This window comes from Rhopalosiphum maidis, chromosome 4, assembly GCF_003676215.2.
Source record: "Rhopalosiphum maidis isolate BTI-1 chromosome 4, ASM367621v3, whole genome shotgun sequence".
Taxonomy (NCBI): domain Eukaryota; kingdom Metazoa; phylum Arthropoda; class Insecta; order Hemiptera; family Aphididae; genus Rhopalosiphum; species Rhopalosiphum maidis.
The window spans coordinates 24,325,816-24,339,029 of NC_040880.1; the positions used below are offsets into that span (position 1 = coordinate 24,325,816).

General features: G+C 25.8%; 1 protein-coding gene across 1 annotated transcript; it reads left to right on the forward strand.

Moving 5' to 3' along the window:
- Positions 1 to 7,639: 7,639 nt before the first annotated feature.
- LOC113548974 (E3 ubiquitin-protein ligase RING2-like) lies at positions 7,640 to 10,276 on the forward strand. The gene is given in 5 exon segments (XM_026950095.1): positions 7,640 to 7,856; positions 7,949 to 8,166; positions 8,263 to 8,659; positions 8,662 to 8,857; positions 9,975 to 10,276. Coding segments are annotated over 4 exon segments (996 nt in total). The 5' UTR covers positions 7,640 to 7,856; positions 7,949 to 7,972; the 3' UTR covers positions 10,184 to 10,276.
- The last annotated feature ends 2,938 nt before the right edge of the window (positions 10,277 to 13,214 follow it).

Below are 13,214 nucleotides of genomic sequence, written 5' to 3' on the forward strand. Positions count from 1 at the left end.
AAAAAAAAAAGTAAAATATGCAAAAAAATGGGTTAAGTAGAGGGATACAGTAACCACTCTGTTGTACAGTAAGTGTCAAGTGTAATTCGTCATTGAGTAAATCACTGAATCATTACAGTGTACTCTGTAATGTGTATATTACTGTTAGATTTAAATTCAATGTAAAATCATTACATGTGAAAAATTATTCAGAGCGGAAACGGTCTGTCAGCCAAATGGTATTTATATATTACTCATGTTATGTTTTTTTTTTTATATTGCTAATAAAGTAATTTATTTTGATATTTATATTATGGTAGGTTAATTTATTTGTTTTCAAAAACATTACATTTATGATATTTAATATTTAATTATTATAATAGTAAATAATAAATAATATATATATATAATATATAATTATATAATTTATTATTGTTAATAACTTTTAAGTATATACCTTCCATTTTACTGTAGATCGGTCTGAACTCTGAATAGCCCAATAGGTTCTTGCCTATTATATAGGTTGGTAGCTAAAAATTAACCTAAATGACAAATGTTTAAAAATGTCATGTGTATATTTTAATAATATTAGTTATACGTAAAAGTTTAAAATTTTATTCTTCGTTCTTCATTCATCCAAATTTGATCTTCAATATTTTTAAAAAACAATTTAACTTGAATATATTTTTAATTTTTTTTTTAGATTTATAGAAATAATTTTAAATCAAGTATTATACATTTTCAAAGTTTACCTATAAAAATTGGATATTTTATAAACATTTGTATTATAGTTAAATTTGAAATCCAAATGCTTATAAAAAGTCATGCCTATGTATCTTTAATATTTTTTAGCTTTAATAAAAACTTATAAAGACCTTTGTACTAAATTATTTATAAAAATTTATAAAAAAATAACTAAAAAAAAAACCAAATGTTTTAAAAATTATGCTATGTACAGAAATGTTAGTATAAAAATTTAGTGAAAATTCCAAGTATCTACGTTATTTGTTTAACTAGTAGTTCAATTTTTCAATTAAAACAAAATAAAAAATCGATTTTATTAAAAACTGATTTAGCCGAAAATTCCTGTTTTTACCTAATTCATTTTTTCTATATTAGTATAATAAATATTGGGTACTTATTTTTTACTTTCGAACCTCCAAAGTAATTAGATCAACTTTTTTCCCAAAAAAATATATTGAAGTTGAATATTTAAGCATTTTTACTGCACAAAAAAGTATCAAAATAGATACAAAAATTCAAAAATGTATAAAAACATACATCATTATAAAATTAATACATTTATTACTCTACCCATGTAGCTCATGTGTATTTTACTGTTAGCAATATTATATTTATTATTTTATTAATTTATATAACCTATATATTAATAAAATATTAGTTATTTATTTTGTTTTCCGATGAAATTTGTCTAGTTATATGTAATCATTGTAAGCCGCTTTAATGTTTTATATATTTATTTCACGGGAACTGAGAAGGATGATTTTTTGGGCATTATTGGGAAATTGATTTTTGTTATTTAGTGGTTTTTGTATCACCCTGAACATATCTTCTTCGTTCAATTCATCATTATTATAATATAATCTGTTAAAAACCATTATAATTTTATATTATATTTTATTATTATATCAACGACACGATCAACGTGATTTCAGTAGTGTCCTGTTATTATTGTTATTTATTATTTACAATCAAAATTTAGTATTAATTTATTATAGAAAAAAAGAAAACGCTTCGTTAGAGGAAAATTGCCGAAACGAAATGTTAACATTTCAAAATAACGACTCCCACGAATATAATATGCCTCTATATCATATAATATATATAGGTATTGGTGATTAGTATTATCTTGTTATTTTGTGAACTCTAAGGGTGGGCTTTAGATACAACCCGAAAAGATAAAGATTTGTGTTCTGTTCCTTTTTTTTTTTTTGTACATTAAAGTTGTACGCCGATTAATGTGATTCCCGTATACCATTGATGTCTGATATGTAATAAGTCATGACTCGTGACAATCGATAGTATTTATAGAACTTACCTATTGTAACCGAAACGGTTTGTACGGGTGTCGGTCACAAGTAGATAAATTATGGTTTGGGTTAAGTCCTTGTTACTTCTACAATATATATATTGGACTGAACTCAAGCCACTCCAATCACTCCACCCCCTCCCCTTTTGGATCCCATAAAAAAAGACAAATCACTATTTCCAACTATGATGCGACGGCCAACGACAGATAAATGATGTCGGTAACGAACGGGAATCATGACCAACTTTAATGAAATAAGAGATAATTTTTTAATTCAAAGTTATTTGATGTCTATAGTTGATTTATAAAATTGACAATAATACGAACATAAATCATGAAACTCATAATCAGAACGAATATACAAGAACTACTTATTCATTAGAGATCAACGACTTTAGAAAACCCTGGACGATCTTTTTTATATTATGATTTATGAACATGTATGTTTTACATTTTTACTTGATGACAAATTGACAAGTATACTGTTACGTTGTTAGAAACTTCATTTTTTTTTTTTATTAAATCACATTATTATTTATTCCAATTATTTATATATTTATATTTAATATAAAATCTTTAATCAATAGTATTACGTACGTATTGTTCTAAAAAGCATAATGTGTTAAAACCTATATGACTGTAATCATTTTTAGAATAAGAAATTATTTTTATTTCTATTTGTTAAATTCGGTGCTTCTATTTAATTAAATAATAACTGTATTATAAAATTAATTTCTACAATCTAAAATGCAGAAACGTGTATGAAGAAAACATAAATATTTTTTTTAAATCTAGATAATATGTTCTTGTTTGTTTAAGATTATCCACACCGACCTCTATCGTTGCGGTTAAACGCGTCAACAAAATCTGAACACTTTCTACGAGATGGCGTTACCCATTCATAATATGAAACATCAACATTTATAAATTCCAAGAAAAATGTTTATTTTAAATATTATTTTGATCAAATATATAATACTTAACAGTTTTTCTTTTATAGATAATTTTTATGATAGTTGAAGTTAAATTAGAAATAATTAATAATAATCATCAACATTTGATGAACTTATGTCTTATGAAGTTAATCATTAAATACAATTAAATATATGTTAATAAAAAACATTTTATTTAACTACCCGTGTTATTTTGAAAATCATACAATTTCAAATTCGACAAACTTTAATCTTCTCTTGCGTGCAAATTGCACCTACTGCGGCACGTGTGGGATGACCGTGTCTTTGTTATTCAACAAATACGTGATATATGGAACTGCGTTCCCAAAAAGGTAAACTATACGACCCAATATGGTTTTACCTGTACACACATGTAGAAAGTATAATGTATCCCGTGATTTGTAATTTCTCGGGACAAATGACAATACTAATTTACTATTCTCTTCCCGAAATATGCTTATTTCTTACTGTCTGTATCCTACAAAAAAAAAAAATAAAGGTCAATACAAGCAAATCGCCTCTGATGGTCAGTACCTACCTAGTTCATAATAACTATATTATACGAATTGCCTACCAAAATGTTTAATACTAGCTGCCAACTAAAAATAATTTAACGGTGACTCATAAACTTTAAACTAAAATATAATACCTCTTGAGTATATGGAATTATTTACACATTGTCTTATTATAATTATAAACTATTAATAAGACATCATAAGTACTTGGCGTATATTTTTAATAATATAATAAAAAGATAAAAATATTATTATAATATAATATTGATTGTATAGAATTTAACAAAACTAAAAAACTTTAATCTTAAATAATTGTATATAATAATAATAAACATTAGTCTTTTAGATGTACGCAGATATTTTCTATTTATCTTTATTTTTGAATGATTTTCATAGTTATAATCATAGTTTTATTTTATGTCTATCAGAACTGAATACTGACTAATACTTAAAATATTATTAAAAATAAATAAAATTACAAATCTATATTTGAGTCGTCAACAACTACATACAAATTGATTGACCTGAGATAATATGACATCTAGTGCTAGACATTTTCGTTTGTAAAAAAATTTAAGGTACACCGGTATGCAATTTGTATAAAATAGGAAGAAAATTCAAATAAAAATTATCGAACTTTGTGATTTGGAGAAGAAACTAGTATTTTCTTTAATTTTATATTGCAATTAGATTACCTATAAACAACATAATTATTATATAATTTCATTTTTGATAAATGCCTTATTATAATATATCAATATATTATGAATATTGTACTATTTACATAATATTTCTAATTTATATAAAAAATACTTAAAATGGCTCAATCCCTTAACAAAACAAAACTGATTTTTCAATTTAAGAAACTAAAAATCTTAATATCTTTTAGATTAAATTATCCATGTTACTTAACTATAAACACTATACATTTATTGTAATCTATTATATTGTTAAATAGTAAAAAAAATCTATTCATTTTTGAAAATGTGTTCCTAAATAATTGTTTTTAAACTTTATTATTTTATTAGTTATTACTAAAAAGTACCTGCTTGACTAATATAAGATCACGATAATATTAACATAGTGATAATTCTAATTTATGGATTTAATTCAGGTTATAATCAATAACATTATTAAACATAAACTATTGGTACTAAATGAAATAATAGTTTTGATACTTAATATTATCAGTAATATTTATGACATTATACTTATACCTTATGGAATGTCGTATAAAAAGAAGATTTACTTATTTTGTATAAAACTATTTCAAATTATAATTTAAGTATACGTAAGTTTTAAAACACACAAGCACAATTATTCAATCATAGACGTGGAAAATAAAAAAATTGGTTAAGTACAATTATTATATGACAACAGCATATACTGTATAGATGTGTGCAAACTTTGGTGTTTCCCAAAAATAAAAATGCTCATACGAATACTTTTTAAATATTTAAGATTATATAGGTACCATTATTATTATTACTGCTACTTTTAGGAATAATTATTGATTTTTTATTATTTTTTTTATGTTGAAAAATAAAAATATATACTTATTGAAAAAGGATATAATTTTACGAATCTTTTCACATAACTAAGCTATAAATATCTATCATATCTACATAAATATTTTTATTCTTCTAAAAATAAATGTTATTTTTAAAACTTTGGTAAATTGAAACTTAAAAAAGTCCCTGTACAAGCCTACAGAGTATGCAAGTGCATATGTTTATGTGTAATACCCGTTGGCCGTTTATAGTTTACCTATTAACATTATTTAAATATTATTTAGATATCTAGAATCTAGATACTAGATACCCTATTACAATTTACTAATAATTTAAAATAAGTAAATATTAGATAAGTATACCATAAAACAAGAAAAACAATTTTTAAATAAATAATAATACATATTATTGAAATATACATGACGTCTTTGTTATTCTATACGTTTTGTTGTTATATTAAATAGGTAATATATTTATTAACACAATATGTATATAATATCATGTGTTTGTAATGTCGAGAAAAATATACAAAAAAACGGAAACAATTAGTTATACTACGAAATGAAAAATAAGTATATTATTTTATTATCAATGAAAACTAATGAACTTATTTTTATTTGTGTTATTTCAAAAATTTAGTGTGATTATTTTACAATATATAGGTATTTTTTTCATATTAAATTAAATCTTAAGAATTAAACATAATTTAATATAATATCAAACCAATGACCTATTTATGATCTAACTCAGGGTCATTCAAAATCTTTAATAATTAGTTTAGTTATTACTAAAACTTTACAAGAAAATCGTGATTTTGAAAATATTACCTATAATAAACGTTGGAATGCAATGTTCAAATTTACTGCTAAATATGAAATTTCTCTCTAAGTGTTTTTGCAATACGTGCAATAAAATTATTATTTATTATTTAAACTTCAATTTTCTTTTAATAATTTATTGTCATTAATTATTTGGTTAATTTGGTTATGGTTAAATCAAAAGAAAATTTACGAAAAGAGCCTTCTCAACTCAATGATTGTGTTTGTCATTAATTAGAGGTAGTTATGAGTGAGTGTACTGAACACAATGGCAGATCCAGACATTTTAAGGAGGGTATAAATATTATTTATATTTCCAGTAAATTAATTATAAATTATATAATATGTAGTTATTAATTTATTATACGAGTAAAATACGAGTATAAGAATAAAGTTTCAACACCGGCTGTCCGACTGTTATATAGGTATTTGTTTATATAGTTGCTAAAATCACATCTATTTATAAATAAAAAAATGACTATTTCAAAAATTGTCTATAGTAGTGGTTCTCTATCTTTTTAGTACCGTGACACAAATTTTCCCCGAAAAATCTTTCGCAACCCACATGGTTTCACTTTTCAAAAAGTAGTAATATAAAACAAAATTTGTATTACATAAACATGTATAAATTTTCATTATGTATTTAGTATTTTATAAGTTTATAATCAACATATTTGTACTAATGTACTTTTAATGATGAGGCGCATGCGAAACGTGTGCTTGCTTTCTATTATGGTTAACACAGCGTTGACATCAACGTCAATCTTAGTTATTTTCAAACGCAAGGAGTTCGATAATTGTACAGTATATAGCTTGTTTCGATGTTTGTTTTTGATGCTCACCGTTATTATTTATTACCCATCACGTAATTTTTGATACTATATTACTATAATAACATAAGAATATTTAATAATATAACAATATATTTAATATTAATTTAACATACATTTTTTGGAATCTATACAATTCAAAAAATTGTTCGTGAGACCCATCAAAAGTTGACGGACGACCTACTAGTGGACCACACTTTGAGAAATGCTGGTCTATAGTCATTGAGTGGGGGGGACCCTGTCACCCCCCCCTGAAACCGCCATTGACTGAACATACTATAGACATGATTTTCTGAAAAAAATCCTCAAGTAACGTAATTTACGAAAATTGAATTTTGAAGATTTTTCGTTTTTAATTCATTACTTCAAAATACAAACTGTCCGCGGTATGCAAGTCAAACGATAGATAGCACGATGTATAGGTACGTTCATAATATTTTTACCGCGTAACGGTTTGACGACGACGTGCTCACGTGGTCGAGTTTGCTTACGTTCTGTTCGTGATAACAAAACGAAACACCGAAAATGTCGAAAACATTATTTTCAATCACAGCGGTGGCGAACAATGAAAACAAAAAAGGAAATCGTCAGATGCTGTACAAGTCGCGAATTATAATAATATATATATAGGCACGTCGCCGTTCTACCTTCCGTGGCGTTTTCCGCCGCGTCAGGGCGTCCTGGATATCAGCCGTATTCACTTGTTTGCACTACGATTAGTGATAACCCGTCGACACCTTATAACGGACGACGGTGTGTGCACACAGATGTCTGTGTTTTTGTACATGCGTATATATAGACATCTGTGTGTGAGCATTAAAACACCTGTTTACTATCTCTACGGTATTACCGTAGTATCGCAAGTCGTGACAACTGTTGAATGTTTCTTTTTCTTTTTTTTTTTTTTTTTTTTATCGGACAGTTAAACGGTTCATGGTTCATACTGTTCGTGGTCCCATAACGCATTATCGTTTCGCCGCCGTCGGTTTTCGCACGCTAAGCTGCTACCACGTTCGGGAAAACTAAAAAGCCAAAGTCGGTTTCGTCTGTGCTGCCGGTTGACGGCCGTTGTTCGTAGTTTTCTTGATACCGTCAAACCGCGAATGCCAAAGCTTCTGTTGCGCCGTTTGCTCCATCGTCACGTGTCGTAATTGGGTACACGCGTTTAATCATCATTCAGCTACCGTCTGCCGCCATTATGTGAGTATTGATTTTATTATTACATGATATATTGATGAATGACGTATTATTGTAGTACTGACGTTTAATTTTATTTATTTTACGTGATGAAGACTGTAGTTTAATCGTTTACCAACATGGCTTCTACAAACTCGAGCAAACTCGGCAGAGAATGGGATCTTACATCATACGAATTGCAGAGAACTCCCCATAAAGTTATTACAGACAATACCGAAATTGCTGTACCCCGCCGGAGTCTCGAAAAGGAATTTATGTGTCCGATTTGTTTAGATATGCTGACCAAGACGGTGTCGACTAAATGTCTCCATAGGTAGGTGTTAATAGGATAATATTATATAATAATACATTTATTTTAAGTCTTCACAATTATGTAGCTAGCAATAAAAAATTAATCTGTTTTATTTAGATTCTGTAATGAATGTATTGTGACTGCACTTCGTTCGGGTAATAAAGAATGTCCTACTTGTCGTAAGAAGATAAAATCAAAACGATGTCTACGAGCTAACCCAGAATTTGATTTGTTAATATCTAAAATCTATCCGAATCGTGAAGAATACAATGCACATCAAAGCAATTATATTGAGAAAATAAAACAGAATCATAGTCAAGATAATTTGATAAAATCTATAACTGAAGGATTAAAAGTACAAAAACAAAAGCGTGAGTACCAGACTAAAAAGAAACGAAGCCTACAGCAAACTGAAAGTAACTCATCAAATGCTTTGACACCATCAACATCAAGTCAAGTGGACGACGTCAAACTGAAAGAATCAACAGTAAAAACAAATGAAATAAAGAAAAAGATAAAAAGACCTCTCCATCTTCTACAGAAGTAATCCCCAATATTATTGAAAGTGATGGTGTGTTTAAAAGTGTGTCATTAAATGATTTGGAACTGGTGCTTAAACCTCATCCTAAAAAAATGTCTAATAATAATCAACTAGAAAAGGATTTAAAAAAAGCTGATCTACGTTATCTAAAAATACCACCTTCTGCTACTGGTATGTCTTTTAAATTAAATAACATGAAATAAACTAATTATATTTTTATTGTTTTTTAACATTTATGATTTTTATTAAGAATTCTAGATTTTATCTTTAAAGTTAAAATTTTTCCATACTTTATATTTGATAGTTTTATAATAAGTTAAGTTGTATTCATGTGCTATATTTTGTCTTATATAATAATGACCTCACATGACAGTTGGTGGAAATGGATGTAACTAAAGTTTACCTAGTGTCCCGGTCTTGAGAGTATAACCATGTTATTTCAAGTACTACATAGATTATATTTTTCTAAGATATCATAAATTATTAATTAAAAATGTATGATTTTAAAATAATCACAATTTATTTCAAAATAAAAACGTCAAGAACATATTTTGAGGTGCCCTAGACAGTATTCTTGCTTTTAAATTTAATAGTAGGACAATTCTCTCTAATAAATTTTAAACTAACGAGTAAAGTGGATTCCTTATATATAACATTCATCATAATATTATAAGTTAATAAAAAGGGAACAACACGTGTGAGTATAAAATCATCTTAACATGATAAAGCAATTTTTCAATCTCTAATTATCTGAATTAAAAGTTTGTTGGAAATCAATTTAATAAATAGTAGAGTTTAGTAAAATCAAATCAAAAAAAATTGGTTGCCATCCGAGGTTACCCTTATTTTAGACAAAGTATATAATACTATCGGAAAAAACTAAATGAATGGATGAACTGTTTAAAATTAAAATGATAGGAATTAATCACAAATTCTTAAGCAATCTATAATCACCCTATACATTCACCCTGTTTCAAAAGATTATAATCAGTTGGTTCACCGATTGTTGTTCATTTTCGCGCATCTCCTACCAATGCCCTTTATTATTGGGTGGTCCTCAAATTAAATATAATAATATTAGTAATTAGGAATATTAGTCATAAGTGTTCATACATTATTATTAAAAAACGTCGGCTAGCAATATGGGGAACATTTCGGCTCATCACTGCCAGAACCATCAGTCAGTATGTGCGAAGAGTAATTATTCTCTTTTGAACCAGGATACAGTTAAAATAAAATAACATACTTTAAAAATGTTTATAATTTTATATTTATTACTTTTTTATAGTTGAACACTTGAGTAGTTATTTAACTATGCGGATCCAGTTAGATCATGATAATGAGATTGAAAATAACCAAATTAAAGTTTTAATCTACGTTTCCCTAACTGCTGGTTTATATAGGATCCTTAATGGCAAACGAACACTTCAATATGTTCGAGATAAATTTTGGAATGCCAAGAAAGAGGAACCAATGGAAATTTTTTACTCTTATTAATTAAATTTATACGAGTATCTACATTAATTATAAATATTCAAGTTTTTTAAACTAAAATGGATTATCTGTGGTGTTCTGGGTTTAATAATTTATTAGTTGTTTTATATTTTTACTTAGTATGTACTATTTAATTTTTAATTTTTTAACTCTTAAAAAATATATATAATTTTTATTATTTATTTGTTTAATATAAATTGAGCTACAATTGTTTAATAAATATTTTCAAAGTTAATTCTGTGATGTACACACTATACAGGTTTTATTTATTTTTAATTTATAATGTTTTGTATTTATACATTCAACTTATATTATTTAAGTCATAAATTAAAATGGAATATATAAGTAACTTTTTTATTTAGATTAAGTGCATTATTATTTTATTAATATCAATAATTAATCTTACAGAGATTAAATTTGTTGAATTATTAATGTGTTAAAATTGATTTTTGTTTCAAATAAAGGTGTGATATTTTAATTACTTTATTAAGCTAACTTAATAAATTTAATATTATTTACAGTTATATTTTATTAATTTAAGAATTTATTAAACAAATAAATTGTATTTCTATAAGTTATTATTTTTAAATACTTTTGTACGTTTACATAACTGTGATAAAAATAATGAATTTTATCTTTGTTAAGAACAAATTTTATACTATTTATCTAGTATTGTTAATCTTATTTACTAAAAAATAATAAATATTAATAAACATGTATCACCTAACTATATATTTTTAATTATTATGTATTACTAATTTGTCAAGAGACAAATTTAAATAAATAATTTAATATTATCAGTTTACTGATATTTAAATAAATAAAAGTAATTTGAAAGAATATTCATGATTATATTTATATGTCTTATATATTGATCACCTCATGAATTTATTTCTTAGTAGATAATTTATGAAATTATGTTGGTCGTTAAGAGGGATCTGTGAGAACACTATTATTATGAAGTGTTCAAATAAATTTCTTAGATTATTAATTTTAAAGATTGAGTTTTTATTTTTTTCGCTAGACTGTAACACTATTTTATAAAAATAAATTAATAATCAATTTTATTACATATATTTTTTAATACAAAATTAAACAAAAGTTAAAACTTAAAATTGAATGACGAAATACAATGTTGAATTTAAGAACCTCTGAAATTTTAAATTGAGGAAATACTGTGTATAATTTTAAACTATAAAAATATGAAGTCATACACTCATATCCACATGTATTGTATTTGGCATAGGTTAGATTAGTAAGATTAGTTATTAGTCATGTTACACAATACACATGTGACATATCAAATTTCTGTACCGGATTCTTACTGCATTTAATTTATAGTTTGTGATATTAGATCAAATTTATTTGTTAAGTAATATGTATGTAAGACAGAAACAACACAAACAGGCACTACTTTTGGGGTAAAGTGAACAAATGATAGTAATAATAAGAGAGTTATTTGATAAGACTGTAAAAACATGAGTGGATTAAATGATGAATTTAAATGATAGATGATAGTATCAATTAATATGTATTAATGTATGGTACTAACTAGTGTTTGATTTAACACGGTTTAGGTATAATAATAATATTATACCTAAAATGATTTTTTTAATAATTTACAGCAAGTCCTCGTTTAACGTTGTTTTACTATTACATCACTGAAGTTCAAGTCTTAGTGTTTCATTCAACACTGCAAGTCTGCAACGGTTTCAATATAGGTAACGTCGTTTGTAATACCATTGATTTTATAATATACTATATACTATAATAATATATTATAAAATCAATGGTAATAAATATGTTCATCAAGTCATTGTTATAGTTATATTAATACTTAGGTACCTACATTTAACGTTTGTATGAAATAATTTAATTTCGTCGATCTTTTTCAGAAAATACTGTTAATCTTTTTGGTTGACACGATCACATACCTAGTACCTGTTTACCTAGTACCTATACCTATCATACGTAGGTAGGTACTATTTTTATTAATTTTAGGTAATATAATGTATTTCGTAATCGTGTTGATAATCAGTTATTCAACGACACTTTACTGTCAATTATAAGGTTTTCGTGCACATTATTTGTTTGCATTGTATGCAATATATAATATTATTTTACTCTTATACATGTTTGACATATTTTATTCATTTATAATCAATATGGTGACAAAACGCTCTTATTCGTCTTTTATGTCTGAAAATAAGTAAAAAAAAAATTACCTGCTTTCTTTTAGAAAAATTGACATCGAAAATGTTTTAAATCAGGTAAGCGAGCGGAGGACGTTGCTATATGTATTATTGTGTTTCAGCAACTACCGTCATCCTAATTATCGAGTGAGTGTACTAACTACCAGTTACTCTCAAAAAGCACCTTTTTTATGCCAATTCCTGAATTCCCCCAAACTACCTAGTACCTAGAACAAAATTCACCAGTTGCCCTCACATATTATTAAATTATACATATGATTATAATACCAATCCATAAAATAAGGGAAGTAAATATGTAAATAATAATAATTATATTTATAGTAAAAAGGATAAATAGATACAATAATAATCACAAGCGACATATACAATATAATTAAATGATTATAAGTTACATATTTAACTCTATTTTATGCATTGGTATTTGGTATTATAATCATGTACATAATAATAAGTGAGGGAAAATGGTACATTCGGTTAAGAGCAACTGGTCAACACTCATTATAAATAGCAATTCTGAAATAATTAAATTAAATATCCAAAATATATCAGTAACAGTAACTAGTACAAATAAAATTAATCAAACCAGAAATCCTTAATTTGAGAGTGTGGAAAAAATGTTACGATTGTGGATTAAGGACTAAATCAACGTAGTCGAGTGCCGGTAAGTTTAAAATTTAAATATCAGGTATTCACTTCAAAGCCAAATCGTTACTTAATAAATTAAAAGAAGAAAATTATGAAGAATCACGTAATGTTAAATTTAATGCTAGTATAGGTTAGTTTGATTGTTTCAAAAACTTTTTTAAATACAAAAATTACTG